Source organism: Onychomys torridus, chromosome 6 (assembly GCF_903995425.1).
Source record: "Onychomys torridus chromosome 6, mOncTor1.1, whole genome shotgun sequence".
NCBI lineage: Eukaryota > Metazoa > Chordata > Mammalia > Rodentia > Cricetidae > Onychomys > Onychomys torridus.
The window spans coordinates 35,003,605-35,024,820 of record NC_050448.1 but is presented as its reverse complement, the minus strand read 5'-3'; the positions used below and the strand labels follow the sequence as shown (position 1 = coordinate 35,024,820).

At 40.3% G+C, this 21,216-nt stretch overlaps 1 protein-coding gene across 6 annotated transcripts in view; it reads left to right on the top strand.

Moving 5' to 3' along the window:
• Nbea (neurobeachin) overlaps positions 1-21,216 on the top strand; it is a 551,973-nt gene that overhangs the window by 445,797 nt on the left and 84,960 nt on the right. For all 6 annotated transcript variants that reach the window (XM_036189952.1, XM_036189948.1, XM_036189950.1 and 3 more), the window contains 3 exons: positions 5,337-5,454; positions 5,744-5,846; positions 9,525-9,640. In XM_036189952.1, coding sequence (XP_036045845.1) covers positions 5,337-5,454; positions 5,744-5,846; positions 9,525-9,640 — 337 coding nt within the window. The remainder of the gene's footprint in view (positions 1-5,336; positions 5,455-5,743; positions 5,847-9,524; positions 9,641-21,216) is intronic.

Genomic DNA, 21,216 nt, shown 5'->3' with positions numbered 1-21,216 from the left:
CCTATAACTTATAGCAATAGTGGGCATGATAGCAGATGTGCACTATCAGAACTATAGCAACATAACATATACCAACAATGGATATGAGAGCAGATGAGCACTAATCAGAATTATAGCAACATTGTATAATTTTTATTAGGATGTATTTTTAATTACTACACAGAAACCATGAAATAATATTAGAAATTCATCTCAATGAGATCACCAGCTGAAGTGCCTGCCAGTGAATATTACTTATTACAAAAAATACAGACTGGCTTCTTCTCTTAAGATGTGTTGAAAATTGATCCAGGAGAGGTGGGGAGAAGCTGGGAGGAATGGAGGGATAGGAAACTGGTTGGGATGTATTGTATGAAAGAAGAGTCTATATTTCAGTTTTTTAAAAAGATATATACTGGCATATACATGATTTTTGTTGGGTTCTTGGTAGAAAATGTTCCTCAATAATGTATATTCCAGGTTGAATTTCATTATGTAAAAGTAACACAATATCTGACTAAGGTATTTAGGCAATTAAAATAGCATTTAATAAAAACAAAAACAAAACAAAAAAAGATGTGTAGCAATCATGCTCACATACATAGAGGAGCTGTCAACACTCATTCTCAAATGTTACTCAGTGTTTTTACATGCCGTACACTAAATGTCACCTAGTGACCTATCATCAAAAATTACTTGTAAGTATCTTTAAGTTGGCAGTCCAAATAGATCCAGTTTGTTTTGAAAATTATAATTTGACTTATAAAAGGATTTTTTAATTCACCATCAGAGTGCCCACTCCTCATCTCTCCATCCTGTCTTACGTGTCCTGTGTTTGAGAGTCCTTCACCCTCAACAGGTCTTATACCCCAGTCAGGGCAGATACTTCTTTGTATTTTTAGCAAGAGGCTGATGATGTAAAAATGAAATAGAAAAGAACCCTCGTCTCTTATTTCTCCTTGAATTGGTTGGGAAAATAGCATCACTAAGAGCAGGCATGAGAAGCTGCAGAGTATGCTATACCAACAGTGATTGATCAGCTACTTCCTTCTCCACCTCTGCTTTCTTCTGGGTGGGGAGTCTTCCCAGTATAGCTGGCAGGTGTGTATATTCCTGTGTGAATAGAAACCTGAGATTTCTTTGGAACTGTTCTGTCTTGAATATATTCGCTACAATTCTAAGCCATTCGTAATTTACATGGAATTATAAAAGTAATGGGGACCTGTAACTTAATATTGAATTACAAACCCTTTAATTAAACTGTTGGAACTGAAAATATCTATAAAATATGACCACCTCATGAGCACTGACAATGATACATGCAACCTCTATGACATTTTAGTTGTTCTAAACAGCAACTACTTACTGCTTGACACATAACTTATATTTTCCATATCCCGAGAGGAAGTATATGTACTGCTCATCCTAATGTCTGTGTTAGGTGACCTGAGGTCAGCAAGGCCATCACTAAACAAGAACTTTAGTTTACACAGTGTTAGCTGCCTCTGAAGGAAAATAAAAGACAAAAACCAATTTGACAGCTCCATTCATGTTTCTGACAACGTTGTCCATGTCTGATACAGATGAATGCACATAAGCCCTATTTTTCTTCACATGATCACCAGATAATGTGTGTTAAGCATACATTTTGGGAAGGTGGTTTACAAGCTGGTGTTTCATCCTGTTTCCTGTGTGCTTCAGCTCACAGGTGAATGAGGATGACCTTAGGGAACAAGCCAGCATAGTCATTGCTTTTGTGTACCAGGCACTTAACTCAAAATAGTTAGTGAAGCCATTTTAAAAAAATGACAAGATTCCATAAGATTAGGGATCATAATGCTTTACTCTTCGTTTTTATGACCTATAGAATGCAATGAAATTCATGTTTATTCAGCTTTCAGAAAATGAAGCCAAATGAAGCAGTTAGTAGCTGTTGATTAGATTCTGTAATGTGTTAACTAATTTGCAGAAGCAGGAAGACACAGCCAGAGGATATGGGAAAGTTGACCTAAAGAAAACAACACCACAATCCTCAACTGTTGATAAGAGTACTTGGATGATGTATGAGAGTATCTTAGACCACAAGGAAAGCGAGTTAAAGCACTGCCATAGAAGATCCTAAAAGATAGATAACATTATGTAACAAGTAAAGGTATAAATAAAACAGAGACAGCTTTATTGTATCAGTTCATATTTCAGACCTGGGCTTGGCGCCCAGATTTTCATAGAAACATGCCATAAAGTCAGCATTCAATTGACTATAAATGATATTCCTTTACATTTCTGAAATGCACACCAATAGATTAAACTCCTCATCACATGCCCCAGTAATATCACATCTGGCCACTCTACCACTGTGTGCACAGCCTTCTATTCCCCCTCACACAATTCCCCAGTGTTGTCTAAAACCTTACTGAATGACCTTCCCACTGCCTTTCAGGAACCATTTGAATCCAGGCAGGGGAGAGAAACCACATAGCAGTTTACATGGCTGGAGCACAATGTAAACAATTATAATTAAAGCAAGAGATTGGAGCTACAAGAAATGAGAAACTCTTAAGAGCTATAGGATTCTTGTATATAAGGAGAAGGAGTAGCTTGGGCTGCCTTAGAAGCCTAGAGTGAAGCCTTTCTGCCATGCTGTTGCTTCCTGAATGCCAGTCACACAATATCCTACTGGAACACTCTCCTCTAGCAGTTTTTTAGAAGTTTCCCTCCATGGAGTTGGTAAAGCTAGCAGAGGGAGCAGATTTAAAGGGAACAGATTCATTTTAACAGAGCAAGTAGTTAAGGATCAAGGTACACTCACGAGACTAGTGAATTCCTAATGATAGAACTGCTAAGTTCATGTGGGACACCCACAGAATCAGACCACCGTGTTTTCCCAGTTCCTGCAGACAGACATGAGTGTAAACATACCTGTGTCTGCATGTACATAATGTACATTCACACACAGTAACATGGCATACTAGTATTATATGAGAGGCCCAGCATAGGCTTCACAAAAAATTACCATGCTTCACTCAAGTGACTGAATTTCAATGGTCTTAATTATTTTTCTTGGTGAAATAGTTATATGCAGATAGTTTTCAACTATTTTGTCTTAAGATATGTGTTACTTCACACATGCAGAAGATGTTGGTATCTTATATTCTTTCCATTCTTCCATTCTGAAAAAACTATACTAGTGTATGAAATTCAGAATGGCAACTGATTATAGTTACTTGAGAATGTGTAAATATGAATTGCAATGAGTCACCATAATGACCATTTTGTAAAGTACATGAGATGAAGTTTGCATTTAGAAGCTGAGAGGAGTTGTCATGTGGCAAGAACAACTTTATAGAGCTGGCCCTCTCCTCTATGTGTTCACTGGTCCTTTAACTTACCAGCCATGGGTTTTATTGTCACCACTTTTCAGAAGACAGAAGGCGATGGAGTCAGGCAGGTTTCCCAGATCTAGAGCTAGCAAATGGTAGAGCTAAGGTTTAGCAAGAGTCTGACTGACTCTGAATGTCTCAGGACTTAGACACGTGCAACAACCCCTGCAGACTGTCTGGCCTTAGGAAGACTTAAGCTGGAAAAGACTTAAAAACTGGAATGGGGCCTGGGAAGAGCTCACTCATAAAGTGCTTGCCACACAAGCACAAGGATGTCACTTTGGCTCCTCGTAGCAACCACATAAGGGAAAAAAAAGCTGGACATGTTGACATATTGCCACAGTCACAGTGCTAGATCAGTAGAGACAGGAGGATCCCTGCTGCTCAGTCAGATTAGCTGAATTGATAAGCTCCAGATTCGTTGAGAAACCCTACTTCAAAATATAAGGTGGAGGGGCTAAAAGATGGCTCAGCAGTTAAGAGCACTGACTTCTCTTGCAGAGGACTTTAGTTCAATTCCCAGCACCCATTTGGTGGTTCACAACAGTACATAACTCCAGCTTCAAGTGATGTGCCTGCCTCTTCTGACCCCCACAGGCACCAGGCATGCCCGTGGTGGTGCACAAACATATATGGAAGCAAAACACTCATACACAAAAAATACTTGAGAAGGGGCGGGGAGAGTAAAGTAAAGAGCAGTTGAGGAAGATATGTAACGTTGACCTCTCTGACCTCCACACATATGTGCATACCCATAGATACCCACAGGAACATGTATACACACACACACACACACACACACACACACACACACACACACACACACACATTTGTTTGCATTTGTTTCTTAAAAGAACCATGAAAGAACTTCATAGCTTACTTTCAAAGCAACAGAAACTTAATGTATATGAAACTTAAGAACTACTTTCTGTTTTCTGCAAAGTAAGTGCAGGTACAGATGTAAGGAAATAGTGTTCATGTGTTAGCAGCATTGGTGCTTCAAAAACATGTGCTTTGCCTACTTGACAAATGTAGCTTCATCAGCTGTGAACTAATCCGTGCTGAGGAGCAGGCAATCTAGGTGCTGGGTGTTCTGTGGGATGTTCTGCATGTTTCAGCAGCCCAATGTGAGGTCAACCTGGCTGCACCTACTTGCCGTTCCTCATGGTTCTCCCATGCTGCTAAGATGTCAGCTGTACATTTCCATTCATATAAGAAGAGCAAGAGAGTATCAGCCTCCTGTGACTCATTTTATCAGCATTTCTAATACATCCTCAGCTGCCTTTAGCTCTGTTCTCATTACCAGAGCTGGGTCAAATAACTACCAGAGTTGTAAGGCAACTCCTTGGAAAAACAGAATAATATTATAGTTGCTCTAGACCATGGGTCAAGCCAAATTGTTAAAAACTTATAGTACTAGTATACCAAAAGCCTCTAATGGTGTTTGTGATTAAGGATGGACCTTATTCCAAATTCAGCCACCTTAGTGTAAATAAAGTTTTATTGGTACACAGTGCGTACCTTCTGCATTGTCTATGACTGCTGACAGGTTACCAGGGAGAAACTGAACAGTTACAGCATATAACATGTTACCTACAAACCTAAGATCATCTGCTGTCTCACCTTTTACTGGAAAAATCTTGCTCAGACCTCAGGAAAAACTGAACACAGTGGTAACTGGCTTTCATGAAATAAGGGAGAAAGAAAAAGAAGGAGGATGTTTGGCAGTATCAACAGTGTGTGCCACACACGGGGTAATTTCTGTTTAAGTCACAGAGTCATTTTGAATATATAGTTATTCTTACTCCTTTAATTAGAAAAGTGGAATATACAGTATTGGGTGATTGACAGCTGTGATGTATCATGAAAGCAGAGGATAACTCATTTAGGATTTTACATAGCACTCCATATAAAGTGTTCTCCAAGTCTTAGGTTTCTACTTCATTGGTTACTATCCTTTTAACCCATTTCTCTTAGGTTCTTGCATACACCGAGGGACTTCATGGGAAATGGATGTTCAGTGAGATCCGAGCTGTGTTTTCCAGACGCTACCTTCTGCAGAACACGGCGTTGGAAGTGTTCATGGCAAACAGAAGTAAGTCTCTGAAGGAGCCTGCAAGATGTGCTCACCCTTGATACTATTCATTTACATGTAGAGTACTGTTTGATTATTGTCTATATTTCCTTTTGTGTGCTATCACCAAAGCAAAGTGTGTTTGAAGATGTTCATTTTGGTTTCATATGGACAAAGCTGTAGAGAAGGCTCATCTTCTATGAAAACTCATTGCCATTTCAGATAAGCCACAGTAGGCCCTTGAATATTGTGTCCTGAGTGGGCAGCTCTCCTGTGGTTTGCTAAAGTGCCTTCTTTTCTTCTGCCACAGCCTCTGTGATGTTTAATTTTCCTGACCAAGCAACGGTTAAAAAAGTTGTCTACAGCCTGCCTCGGGTTGGAGTGGGGACCAGCTATGGTTTGCCACAAGCCAGGTAATTATATCATGTTACACATTATCCATGGTTTGTTTACATATAGTCATGTCTAAGCCCAAGGACATTCTTTCTCTGTGGGTTATTTATGGAGACCGCTGCACTGAGAGTGAGAGAGGTAGAGGCTAGGGCAGACTCATTACAACTGTCTCCACCGTCTGCAGTGATTGCAGTCACAGCTAACATATGAAGAAGACATCTCTTTCCCGGTGGTGGTGGCGCAGGCCTTTAATTCCAGCACCAGGGAGGAAGAGGCAGGCAAGGCCAGTCTGGTCTACAAAGTGAGTTCCAGGACAGCTACACAGAGAAACCCTGTCTTGAAAAATGAAAAACAAAACAAAACAAAACAAAAAGAAAAGAAAAACAAAGGAGGAGGAAGAAGAAGAACTCTTTCTAGTTAAAACCTATAGTACTAGTATACTAAAAGCCTCTAACGGTGTTTGTGATTAAGTACTAGGGAATAGCATATAAATTGTGGCTTTATAACTGCTAAATATAAATAAATGTTTATTAAGGTAATAAAAACTCTTGGAATTTCTTTTTTAAATTTATTATTATTATTTTGGTATGAGTGCTGTATCTACCTGCATGTCAGAAGAGAACATCAGATCCCATTACAGATGGTTGTGAGCCACCATGTGGTTGCTGGGAATTGAACTCAGGACCTCTGGAAGAGCAACCAGTGCTCTTAACCTCTGAGCCATCTCTCCAGTCCCTTGGAATTTCTTGAGAATAAGTTATTCATTATGGTATAGTTTTAACTTTTACCTAAATCGTTTATCTTACTATTTTTTAAGAATCATTCAAAACTTCATTTTATTAAATGTTATTAAGTTAATAATCTAAGTAGAAAACACAGTTACTAATTATGTGTATCATCCATGCTTGGGTCCATGAAAGTGAGTACCTGAATAAAAGCGCTCCCTCCCTCCCTCCTTCCCCCCCTTTCTCCCCCCCCCCCCCCCCCCGTGTGTGTGTGTGTGTGTGTGTGTGTGTGTGTGTGTGTGTGTGTGTAACAAAAAGGCTCCAGAGTTAAGACATTGCTGTTTTTGGTTCAGATATTCAGTGACATCAGCAATCTGGATTGGTTTCATGATCACAAAATCACTGTTGCTGCCTCAGATACCCCATCTCCATCTTCACACAACCAGTAGAGAGAAGACACAGCTAATTTCTCTTTAAATGTTTATATTTTAAGAAGAACATATTTCTCAGAAACTTCTGAGAATCTTTATCACAAATCCCTTTTGCTAGAAGAGATTATTTTACACCTCTAAAACAGCAGGAGTGTTTGCTGACTTGGTCCAGGGGTCCCCTGCATTCTAGGGCTTTTGGAAAATACACCTCTGATTCCTTGCCATGTCCTCCCTGAATAAGAGGAGGATTATATCCACAGACTGGTGGAGATGTGCTTTCCATAGAGAGACAGCACTGTGCACCACAAACTGTTAAGTCCTTAAAGATTAGTGCAGAGCACTCCTGTGTGGAAAAACCAATCTTTGTCCATCTTCCCTAAATAGATACCAGACACTCTAAAGATAGGGGTTGTGTTTTATTTATCTTTCAACTTGTAGCTCACAGCTCAGTGCATAATTGCAAAAATGCTTCCTAAGTGCTCTTCACTAGGATTCCCTTGCATTCTGTCTGACCCATTCTCTTTAAGCTTGCAGTACAGAACAATTTGTGTGCATGTGTGTACATGCTTAGCATGTTTGTGAGGAGAATGACAAGATTAAACCAAGACATTAGTAGATAATGAAGCATGTATAAACAGTTCAAGTCAAAGAAAAATGCATTTAATCTATCAAAAACAATGAGAGAGGTTTGTAAGGCTTGTCCTTATTGATTGTCTCAAAGCTGACTCATTGTAATCACTACTTCCTTCCCAAGTGCTCACAGACTATACATTTAATCATCAGTTTTATTCATTTTTTTTTTCAGGAATGAACATTAAGAATATACAAATAGGTCTATCTTTCCCCTGGTTAAGTGTGAGCTTCTGCCCCCTAGCATCTTACTCAATGAGCATGGTACCGGAGGGGCATGTATGATTTCCTGCCATGCTTTTTTATTGATTCATTTAAAACAAACAAAAGTTCTCCTACCATCTGCCTTATCTATTATGGATATCAAATCTCTTTGACTTCTGAAAGATTACCTTTTGGGGTAGAAAAATAAATACTCAATAGATGTGCCTTTTCTGTCACTTCATAAAGCCAAGGTCTCTGAACACTATGCTGCTTGTCTCTTGGCTTGTTTTTTCCTTAAAGTCTCCACTCATTCTTACTTTCCTAAGCAATATTCTTGCAGGCTCAGATTGCATATTTCTGAGGCTTGTAGTCTTAGAAGTAGCAAAAGAGGCTAGGAGAACTACATGTAGACTTAGACCTCCTACCTATAAGCTGAGCAATAATAAAGGTCCCTACCATCTAGAAAGAACTCAGTATATACTGGTTAAAAGAATGAATGATACTAGACAAGAGGAATGACATTCTCACATACCATAAAATGGGAAAATACCTTTGTAGTAGGGTGTTCAAAATTGAAATATTCTTTGAAAGACAAAGTAAAGGTACTATAAATGTGTACATGCAGTATATACTTATGTACATGCTTACACATACCCACAGATGAAGGTGCATAGGTAGGTAAAGTATATACACACTGACCCCCTTCCCACTTCCTTAGGCTGCATATGTCTACTGTAGAAGACCTTATGAGGTTTTGAGAATTGTCAGAAGGAAGTAATGATACAGTGTTCTCCCAAGGAGAAGCTCTCTGGTGTGTCCCAAAAGACTAACGAAGACTCCAGATATCTGTGCTATGCTTTCTTGACACCTGGTTCTGTCAGTATATGCAAAATTAAGTCAGCTCTCAGGAACTTCCAACTAAAGCCTTCAGACAATTTTAAACAACAAAGCATTATCAAATTCAAAGGCATCTATCTTTCCCCCAAACAACTGGCTTCAGCATCCTCCAGCCTAGACTAAGGCATGCTCACCAAGGAGGTCACATTGCAAATCAGATTGTTGCTTAATAAGCAAAATTTTAGGACAAAAGGACAATAGCATAGCCTCATGAGTGTCTCTCTGATTAATATTTACAGTGCATACCTCCCATGTGTGGGCACATTTTGTGTCTTAATTATGACAGGACCATTTCCCTTGAATCTTAAAGCACTCACATTTTATGAAACTAATGAGATTCTTACCCTACTTTACAAGTAAGAAAACTTAGAATTAGATAACTTATCATTGCTCCTACTTTCCTAATTCTCATTTTTCATCTTCTATCAAGGTGACTCATGTTGGTCCTATAAAACAGTCTTTTCACACTGGACAAAAAAATTACTGGCAAACACTCACATCTCACGTGTGATATCAACTACTGTTCTGTGTTTTCTATCCAGACATCAGGATCCAAAGGAAATGCCCTGGCTATAATTAGAGTTGATGGCTTTAAGCTCTCATGGTTTCTATGTTACTTGATGCTTTTCATTTCTCACTTTCAATGTTAGGTGGCCCTCATTTTCCATATGACTTTGAGGAGACTAAGTAAGGTTTGTTTTGGTGTTTATCAGGCTTAAAACATAAGGTCTCTGTGAGGAGTTAGTTTGGGTCCTGGGAAGTAAAGTGACAGCTGTGACTCCAGGTGTCTTTCTGGTCTGCTTATTAATAGGAGGATATCATTGGCCACTCCTCGACAGCTTTATAAATCTTCCAACATGACTCAGCGCTGGCAGAGAAGAGAGATCTCCAACTTTGAGTATTTGATGTTTCTCAACACTATAGCAGGTAAGGTGCCTCACTTTTCAGACCATCAGAGTATTGGGTGATATAGCCTGATGGATATCTTGTTTTTGTTGGAGCTCAGATGCAGTAGTAGGGTAAACATGAATACATTCACACTGGAGTCTATCAGGAGCTGTGCAGCTGATATCAAGGTTAAGATGCTTTCTTGTTCCCCTTCTGCCTTTTCCTTTGCTGGCAGAATTGTCTGAAAGTTTGTTAAAGTCAACTAACTATTGCTAGACTATCTAAAGACAATAATGGGAAAACATGGTTTCACTCCTTGCTCATTCTCAGCAGAAGCAACCAGGCAAGAGAATAATAGTCTCCTGCCTAGCATGGATATTGCCTGGATTAGGCCAAGATCTGACAGCATCTTTTTTCTTAAAGTCCTCAAATAAGAATAAAAACCCAGATTATATTTCCTAACTGATGAAAACAGTTACAGTGCTTGTCAATTAAGAGAACACAGTGGTTTGTTTTCTTCCTCCTGATCAGAGATTGTGGATGGCTCAGTGGATGTTGGTGAAACCTGGTCCCTCCCTCTTTTTATGTAAGTTGAACTTCAAAAGCCCCGAGGCATTCTGATTTGTAGAGTTTGCTTCTATGAACCAGGCTGTGTGGAGCCATACACTGGCAGATGGATCTCAGCAGCGGCTTAAATGCCTGTGTCAGACCTGTTTACTATTGGTGTGACTCCCAGATGCAGTAGTGCTAGTCCCTTAATCATTGTTTTTAAAGGTGACTGAATATTCATGTAGATACTACAGGCACTAGAACATGGTTGGTCAACAAAAAGGAATAAAGTTACTTGAAATATTTTTTATTTTAGTCATAAATACATGTTAATATGTGTATTCATATATAGCAAACATATCTTTTTTATTAAATATGTTTATTAGAATTTTTTTCATTATACATACCAACCCCAGTTCCCCCTCCCTCCCTTTCTCCAGCCTACTCATCTCCCTCCCACTCTGCCCCCATCCACTCCTCAGAGTGGGTAAGGCCTCCCATGGTAGTCAACAAAGTCTGGCATACCAAGTTGAAGGAGAGCCTAGCCCCTCCTCATTGTATCAAGGCTGAGCAAGGTATCCCACCACAAGGAATGGGCTCCAAAAAGCCAGTTCATGCACCAGGGATAAGTTCTGGTCCTGCTGCCAGGGACCCCACAAAGAGATCAAGCCACATAGCTGTCACCCACATTCAGCGGGCCTAATTCGGTCCCATGTAGATTCCCGAGCTGTCAGTCTAGAGTCAGTGAGCTTCAACTAGCACCAGTCAGCTGTCTCTGTGGGTTTCCCCATCATGTTCTTGACCCCCTCTTCTGTGTTTTTGTTTTTTGTTTTTTGTTTTTTGAATGTCGAATGCCATTTATTGAAGGAGGGAGGAGGTCTTAAATACAGACTTACAGCACAATGGGAGAACCCAGATGGCAGAAGTTCGCTTCTGATGTTTTTCTTTCTTTTTTTTTTTTTTTTAGCTGAGGATCGAACCCCAGGCCTTGCGCTTGCTAGGCAAGCGCTCTACCATTGAGCTAAACCCCCACCCCTGCTCCTGATGTTTTACAATCTTGCATCTAAGTAGTTAATGCCCAAAATGCTGGATATACAGACAAGGGGCTTCCCTTAAGCATTCAGGGGGGTGGAATCTCGCAGGGAATTAGCATAGGAAGGATATCAAGGTCAAGGTCAGTAAGCAAGGCAACAGTTACCCTAAACGGAGGCCAGGAACCTATAGCTCCCCCCTCTTTTACTAAAAAATGAGCTTCTGACTTAGGTTGCATGGGACGTCAGCAGGTCACCTTACCCGTCATGGAGACACCTGTCCAGGCCACACAGACATTCTGTCTTAGGTTGGTGAGTGCCCCCCAGGAATTTACCTGTCTCTGAATACGCATTATCATACAGGCTCAGTCCTGTGAGAGCTGCAGAATTAACTGTTGCCAAAGATCTCTAAGTGGCTCTGGGCTTGCAATCTGTGTGTTCAACCAACAGAAGTCTTAACCCACCCATAGCCAGTAGGTTAAAGGCAACTGAACCATTCCCTTCCTTAACAAGTCTTACTGCAAATTAGAGTCCTTGTAAGATGGTATCCTGAGAGCAAGTGGAACTTAAGTTTGTAAATTTATAGCTTTCAAGGCCAATTGAAATGTATATAACTATTGATTTAAATTTGTCATGCCCAATAGAATGAAAGATTAATCAACTGTGGTAGCTACTTTTGCTGCCAGGGTCTCCACTGTGCTAGCTGTAGTAACCAATTACGAAATGGCAATCCCAGAAACAGTAGTAGCAGTGGTTGCCACTGTTATAACAGCAACAATGGCAGCAGCGATGTCAAATTCTCTTCTGGGGCATGTGGGTATCCATTGGCATGGACGCAACTCCAGGAACATGAACCGCTGAGGCCCATTATTCTTGATCCCAGCACGACCCAAGCTGGCAGCTCTGCAAAAGAACAACTAAGAACCATAAAGAAAACACAGGCAGCTCACAAGGAACAGAACTAATGGTCTCATAATGACTACATTCAGACTCACAAATTTTAAGGTATCTTCAGAGGGGGATAAATGAATTTCAGGAGGCAAAAAAAATGTTGCACAGAGCCACTCCTGAGAAGTAGGTACTACTCCATCCAGCTTGAATAGGGTTGTGAGAATGAAAATGCTTAGCTGGCATGCTACTGTTACTAAATGGAGGTCAGTGATCCTCAGTGTTATCCTTAATCTCCTAGGTGTCTGGGTGACACAGTCTCAAACATACTTGAAAGAGCAGTTACCATACATTACCTTCTGGAGAATCCAACCACATGGCTGCAGTTCCTAGGCTTACGTTAATGCTTGCTAAAGCTGGTCATATTGGGCTTTTAATCCCCATTGGCATCAGAAGGGGAGAGTTTTACATGAAGGTCCAGTAGGTCTCTACCATGTTGGGCTTCAGCTGCAGCCACAGGGTGCCCTCAGCGCTCAGAAACCCAATGAGGAATTTTATTGTCCTGAGGAAAGATATAAGCAGAACCCCAGGCCCACACCAACACCAGATCGGGTCCCCTCCAAGTGTCAGTAGAAAGGTTCTTCCATTGCTCCAGTGGGTGATTTGCAACAGGAGCCCTCCAGTGCTTGTCTGCAGTGGATATTCCAGCAGAATCCACTGATAAGAAATTTAAAATACATAATACAAAGGGAAGAATAGAATGTGGAGAATGATGATGAACCCCTAGTTTCCCCTTTTTGCTATAGCAAAATATGGCAAACATATCTTAAAGAAACCTGTTTGCTCCCTAAAAAGTAAATGAACTGTATAATAGTATTAATTCACTATATCATTTACACCCATAGAAGAAATGAGCATAAATGAATGAAAGAGAAATAACTTAATTTCCTTGGCAGAAATCCCTCAGCACTATGATTGTCAGTTCCTAGAACCTTACACATAGCAAAACCTGAGGTTGCACAGGTCCCACCAGCTCCTCCAACAGCCATGAAACCAACTGCATTAGCTGTAGCTTCTCACATGATGTGGGCCCATGCCAGCCTTGTCATTCAGACAAGAACAGGACAAGGGCTGTGTAGGTTCTAGATAAGTACATTTTTAAAAGTACTTTTTGTAAGGGAGTGTTGCAACTCTGGGGGAAAGGTATCCTGTCTGCTCAGGGGAGTCGGGCAATACTTAGAGTTGGGGTGCAGTGGGGGATGGTCTCCCTGCAGAATATAGCAATCCTGCTCCTCTTCTGGAGAGCCTCTACACCTGAGCTTTGCTCAGTCCTCACTTAAAGGGGTTTCCCAGCAGAGCTCTGCTTCTTCTCCAGCCTACGATGTTACTTCTTTTGCTTTACTCTGCTAAAGGGGAAACCCCTGCAGAAATGTAGCAATCTCCTCAGCTCTGAGAAAAGTTGTTAGTTTTTCTGCTCCACCTTGCTCAGTCCCCTAAGGGACGTTGTTCTTCTCTGTGCCCATGAATCTTCACACCCAAGACTCTTTTAAGAAAGAGATTTATTAGGGAAGGAGGAGTCCAGGAGAGTGGCTGCCTCTGCCAGGGTGGAGAGAATAGCCCACAGCTGAACAGGCAGAGTGGTTTATATAGGATCTCTTTGGGGCAGAGTTTCTCCAGGGAGAATGTTTTCTGTCCAGGGATTGGTTAGTTTTTTTGTTCAGGGATTGGTTGGTTTCATAGGTTAGGGGCAGAGATGGCCCTGATTTCAGAGTCAAACTGTGTTTCTTTCACTGGCCTTTCTTAGCTTTTTGGCTGTAATTCTAAGGCCAGGGCGTATTTCTTTCACTGGCTCTGATTCCAAGGACAAAGTATGTTTCTTTGGCACTGCTTTCAGAGTCAAGGCATATTTCTTAGGTTCTAGGTTCAGGAATAAAGTGTTTCTTTCATTGGCTGAGGTCCCAGATCCAGGGTGTGTTTCTTTCACTGGTTCTGGGCTCCAGGGTCAGGGTGGATTTCTTTAACTAGCCATTTTCCCTATACTTTTGGTCCTGTTTGAACTATGGACACTCAATTCACAGTTGCAGAGAGTCAATGCTTCTTAGGTAAGTATATGACTTCACAGCAAAGCATAAACACCCACTAAAAAGAAGAGGGTCAGAACTCCACACCGGACACCTGTGTGTCCCACAGAGAAGAGGGTCAGAATCCCAGGCAAGCCACCTGTGTGTCCCACAGAAAAGAGGGTCAGAACCCCAGACAGGCCATCTGTGTGTCCCACAGAAAAGATGGTCAGAACCCTGTAACTATAAGTTTTCCTGTGTCCTGCCCAGTTCCACAGCAGCTCAAACCCAAACAAACACACAGGCTTATATTAATTATGAACTGGATGACCTATAGCTCAAGCTTCTTGCTAGCTAGCTCTTATATCATAAATTAACTCATTTCTATTAACCTATGTTTTGCCATGTATTCTGTGGCTTTACCAGTCTGTTGGCATCTTGTTCCTTGGGCAACAGGCTGGCATCTCTCCAGCTCTGCCTTTCTCCTTCCTCTCTCCCTTGGATTTCCTGCCTGCCTCTAAGCTGCCTTACCATAGGCCAAATCAGCTTATTTATTAACTAATGAAAAAAACATATAGTCACATCATATAGAAAGACACCCCCCAGCATTTCCCCTTTTTTATCTAATCAAAAAGGAAGATTTTAACTTTAACATAGTAAAATTGTATATAATAGAGCAGTTATCAAGCAAGAATTACAGTTATAATATCTAGTCTATTTGTACTTGGCAAAATTAAAGAAAATATTCTATTCTCGAGCCTATATTTGTGAGTCTGAAGTTTTGTATCTAATTTATCTTTTATCATAACCAAGGAAAATTATAACTATCTAGTCTTCAACTACACCAAAGACCCCAGAAGGATATAATATTACCTAAGTAAACAGGAAGTGCATTTTGCAAAAAAAAAAATTCCAAAAATCTAGAATGACAGAGACAGCTGGCTACCTGGACAGTTACCCAAAGTTACTCTGCAACATTGGGGCATTCTTCTTCAGCCTATAGGCCTAGAGACTTTCAGTTGCTTCTCTCTGTATCTTGTAGAATGGCAGTTTTTTCTATGAAGCAGGAACATGAAAGACCATCTCGCTTGCAAAGTTCAGTGGTCACCTTCCTATGGGTCCTGCATGTCCAGTTTTATAACATCCTGTCAAGCAGTCGAGGCAAGAGCAGTTTCTTGCCCAAATAGCTATTTTTGCCAAGAAGAAGATAAACTCCATGTCTTCGATGCCCATCCTCCTCTCTGAAGTAAATCAGTGCTGCCAGGAGCAGACATGTCTCACTGTCCAGAAAAGTCCAAGCTTTTAAAACATTTTAAATGCCATATTCTGTAGGTCTTTGAAGTGTTTGAAGATCACCTACCTAATTGAAATATATCTATGTATATCTATAAAACTTAACTAACATAAATATAAACGTGATTATTATAGATGACTAATTATTAATCTGTATTTCTTAATTACATTACAATTTTAAATGAGTTTCTTAAACAAGAATAGAAATATATATAATACAGTATGACAAAATTAGCTTTAAATTTGTAATAAACTAAAATCTATAGCAATGTAAAACATTTAAAACAAGTTGCTCTTTAAAAGCAGATTCAGCCAGGTGGTGGTAACACATGCCTTTAATCCCAGCACTCAGGAGGCAGAGCCAGACAGATCTCTATGAGTTCAAGGCCAGCCTGATCTACAGAGCGAGATCCAGGATAGGCACTAAAACAACATGGAGAAACCCTGTCTTGAAAAAACAAACAAAAGTATATTCAATAATCTACCTTTTCATCCTATCATATCTATATCCTATTTCCCCTTTTTTCTTTTAGAAACATATTGACTATGACCAATAACAATTTATAACCAATCTCTAACAAAGACAAATATCCATAATCCAGTTTTTGGGAATGTGGGTGTAGTTTTCTAGGCTACTTCCTGCTGATTGTGGGCACTGGTAGTCTTGTTGGGGATCCTGAGAAAATTCGAGATAATGTTCAAGTCCTGGGAAGACCAGCTATAACCTTTGTTGATAGGTACCATCCATTAAAGTTCAGGAGGTCTGGTTTGATCAAATCTGATCCACCTTAACCTGGAACAAATCCATGGCTTCTTGCTGCCTGTGGAAAAAAAACAGAGCTTTTTTTCCAAAGCAACATATCCTTAGATCCAAATTTTGAAGTCAAGATACCTTTAATATATATATATTGGTTAAATTCAGCAGCCTTTACAATCAAATGTCTTTTTGCAGTTAAAAACCCCAAAGACAATATAATCCAGACTCTGTGTTTGATTTCTATCTTCATGTGGCTTATTTTTATATTACTTTGACTGTCTCTTTAAAGACTTTATTTTTTAAACTATTTCTTTATATAAAACTGTCTGTTCTCCTTTTCTCTCTCTTCCAAGCCTGCATAGATTTTTACACACACTGTAAACCATTTAGAGTTTTATTCCATCTGAATCTGATTTATTGTGAATCTATACTCCTTGTCTGACCAGGAGAGATTTTTTAAACTGCTAAACTGTGTGTTTAAGAATGAAGCTGCAGCCTTGGCTGCTGACTCCACCCATTTCAGCTTTTCAACATGGCGGAGGAAATTCACTTCCAGGTCTGGGAGCCATGCTCTCTGCTAACTCTGGGAGGCAGTGGGTCCATGCCTCCATCCAACAGCATGTAGCCCAGAAACTTTTTTTTTTGTCTGTACTGGCAAAAGCTAAATCCACCACAAAGCATACTGTGCAGCTTGGAAACGCCTCTGTGTACCGTTGTGGAAATCCAGCATGCTGCAGGTCAAGCCGATATGCTACAAACCCACCATACTGTAGCTCAAGTCCACAGGCCGAAGCTGGCATGAGAGACACACTAGAAACTGGTTTTAGCTCCATTTCAGAATCGTCTTTTAAGTTCTCTCAAGTTTTAGGTGGAAAGTCAAGCCAACACGTTGGGCAGCCAAAAGTAGTCTTGGTGAGGAACATTTCACTGATAGAAATGTACAAGCCACTATGATGAGCATACAGTATCCCTATGCTGTACAACAGCTCTGAATGCTTGGGGAAAAAATTCCAGAGCCAGGAAAACCAACTGAGTTATACACAAAGATATTCCAAGGACCACAAGAACCTTTTACTGATTTTTTTTTTTTTGCAAAGGCTGACCACAGCTATTTAAAAAATAATAATAAAATAAGTATTACCAGAGTCCTTAGATGACTTCTGCTGTCTACTCCATTCTGTAATCATGAGTGTATTTCCTCAGTTTATATCTTAATAAATTCTGTTACCCATTTAATAGACTCACACGGATTGATTGTAATAGAACCCCACACAGGCCAACTGTGTGTTCCACAGAGAAGAGGGTCAGAACCCCACACAGGCCACTTGTGTGCCCCAAAGATAAGAGGGTCAGAATCCCAGGCAGGCCACCTATGTGTCTTAGGTCAGACACTGAACTTTGAGGCTTTCCCTCAATCACAGGTTTTATCCTTCAGAAGAAATGTATAACATGATATCATTTTGTGGTAGTTGGCATGTTTGGATCTATGTCATATTTTTATGCTGCTGCTTTTAATGTTTGTTGCTTCTACTATTCTATTGTATGTATTTGACCACAGAGATAGTTTCTCATGTGTTATGATCTAGAATGTAGGTGTCATTTTATTAGTTCTCCTAGAGAATTAGTTAAATTTTTAGCAGTCTCCTAAGCTATATTTCCCTGTCTTATTTTATTTTATGTGTGTATGTGATGTGTGTGTAGGCATGTACACAAGATGTCCAGCTGTATCACTCTCTACCTTACTGATTTGAGAAAGGCTCTCTTGATTAAACTGAAACTAGGCTAGCAGCCAGGAAGTTCCTCCTTTATCCCCCATAGGCATATGTACCCACCCCAGCTTTCTCTTGTGGGTTCTGGGGACTTGAGCTCAGGTCCTCATACTTGAGCAACAGGAGCTCTGACCCACTAAACCATCTCTCTAGCCCTGTTTCCCTTATTTTTAAACTAAAAAATGAATCAATTTTAATCACTCTTGTACAATATAAAGATGTTCACTTAGCCGGGCAGTGGTGGCACCTTTAATCCCAGCACTCGGGAGGCAGAGGCAGGCGGATCTCTGTGAGTTCGAGGCCAGCCTGGTCTACAAAGCAAGTCTTGAAAAAAAACCAAAAAAAAAAAAAAAAGTGTTTACTTAGTTTTACATTCATTCTTTATTTTTGTAAGTATAATTTACCATCTATATTTCATTTTATTAACTCTTTACTTTTGAAATTTGTGTCTTTCTGTATATTAAGTATTTCAAATTATTAAAAAAATTTGTTTGCATAGTATATTATTTTCAGGTACATAATTATTTGTCTGTTGTTTGGAAGATAATATTGTTTTTTATGTTTGTCTGCAATATTTTTTCTATATTTTGTGTTAAGACTTTCTTCTTTATTGAGGTATATATTAAGCAAGGGCAGAGTCTACTGCAAATGTAACTAGGTCTAACACATACCCAAGACCTGGAAAGCAACTCCCTTTGGAGCAGAGAGAAAAAATAATAGATTCATTTTCTCCCATTAGATGAACTTGAGTTTTTCCTTGACTGGGCTAGCTGTTTGGAGCTATTAAATAGACAGCTGAAGAGCAGAGTGAGGCACCTCACCTCTAGTTGAGTTTCTAGAACAGCAGGTATTCTAATGGTGATATTCCTGTTCTAAGTTGGAGTGTGCTGTACCCTGTGCGTAGAACAGTCTCTGATTTACTGTTTTCTGGAGCCAGTTGTTGTTCTTGCTGATGCCCTTAGTGAATGAGTGTCAGTAAATTCCAAAGCTGTGGTATGGTGCCCCCTGCAACCACATCATGCCTGTTTTCTTTCTAAGAGTCACTTTGTTTGACTAGGTCAGGATACTTCTTCTAAATCTGGGTAAGAGATAATTTTGCAGTCCCTTCTAAAAGTTATACTTGAAGCCAAGTGTGGCACATGCCTGTAATTTAATATATGGGTGGCTGAGGCAGGAGGATGGTGAGTTTGAGTGCAGCTGAATTACAAAGCAAATCCAAGGCCAGCATGGGATATATAGTGAGATTATATTTCAGAAGGCTGTGAGCAGAGGAGAAATGTGAGTGACTGTGATGATCTGCGTATGACCCGCATAGAAATCAGCATGCCTGCTTTTGTTTCACTTCTTAGAGACCTGGGGTTTCTAAGCCAGAGTTTGCAGACAGAAAGGGTAGGATGGGATGGAATTTGGATATAAGCAATAGCAGTAGGGTGGTGAATAGAGAGGAAAGCAAGAGACAGAGTGTGTGTTGTGGGGAAAAAGCCATCCTAGCTTCCTGCACTCACTCTTCTCAGAGTGAGGTTGTAGCCAACAGCACCTGCACCACCTGGAGTGACAGATGTAGATGCTCCTGTTCTTCTGCAGCCCTACAGTGTTAGAAATGGCACTGGACACAGCAGTCTGCCTTTCAGAGCCTCAAAGTAGGCCTCATGCTGCAGGTTTGAGCACCATTGCTCTAGCCGTCTAAAAACCGGTTGCCATAATAAGCTTTGCATACAGAGACATTTAGAATGCCAGGCATAGTTGTGTACATCTGTCAGCATGTGCACATACACATGTGCAAGTATGTGTGTGTGTTTATGTGAAGAATGCACATGCACGTGGAAGCTAGAGGTCCACCTTGGCTGTCATTCTTGGCCAGGGAGCTCCAGGGATCTACCCTTCTTCACCTCCCAAACAATGTGATTACAAGTGCACAGCCAACATCCAGGTTTTTCTTACAAATGGGTGCTGGGGTAGAGCTGAGGATGCCATGCTGAAGTAATGATACTGAGGTATCTTTCAACCCTGGAAGCATTTTGGATGCTGGGGCAAGAAGATTTAAAGTTCCAGGCCAGCCTGGGCTACAGAGCAAAACTCAAAAAAAAAAAAAAAAAAGAATAGAGCTCACACAAAGAAGCAAGGCATTTACAGCTGTTGATTGTAATGAAAGATTAGGTAGAGATACAGACTGCTCAAGGAATGTTTAAATGAACTCTTCAAGGATTTGGACAGATGTCTATGATGATCCAGGCAAACTGAATGCTTAGAAGGAGAATGGCAGTGGAGGAGGCTTGTGAGTGCTGCTGCTGCAGATGCTCTCCTGAGACTTCTCAGCCACCCTTCTCCTGCCATCAACCAGGAAGTTCTAAGTGAGTGCCAGTTTGTATTGAGCACCAGCACTGGTACTCTGGGCAGTGGCATTAAATAGACTTGTTCATTATGTTGGTGAATCCTGGTGAATGTGATCCACTGTGTGAATTCACTGGGATTATGGGCATGGGGTTCTTGCAACCAAAACTAAGTCAAGGAGCAGAATCAGAGTCCTTTCAAGTTTGATACTTTTGATAAAAGAAGGTCAGTGTGGCTTCATACAATTCATATTTTTTCAACATTTTAATTACATTCTTACACACTTGAGTTTATTGTCTGTGCTAAAATAGCTGAATCATACAGTCCATCACATGGCCCATTCTGTGGTGACACTTCTTAATGTCTATTTGACTTGGCTGATTTTCTTTTCTCATCTCTAGATGCTTGAAACAATGAAACTAGAAACGTGTGGCAGCAACTGCTTTATAAAGCATGGCATAAGGACAGTAGACTTTTCAAGCCTCATGTGATAAACACCCTATATGCACACACAGTCCAACAGTTGCATATATATTAGAGAGGTTGCCAAATATTCAGAAAACATGGTTTTTCAAAGAAATTTCCTAAAGCTCAATAATGTGTTCAGTCTTTGTCCTGTTTATAAATTTAACAAATATTCACTAAGAATATGGAAGTGTTAATTAAGACTTTAGTAGCACCTAAGCCCAGCTCTGTCAGAGCTGACATCTAGGTGATTTTTGTCTGCTCTCATCCCTGATGCTATGTCCCTGGGAACCTGCAGCACACATGGGTTCTGGCAGTACCTTCTCTGCTCCCTAAGTATTATCAGGACAGTGTCTCTGTGTATCCTAGGCAGTCATGACCCTCCTGCCACATCCTCCAAGTGCCAAGCAAGATTCCAAACATGTATCTCCACACCCAACTTTATTTAATTAAATATACCTTGAAGGCTTAG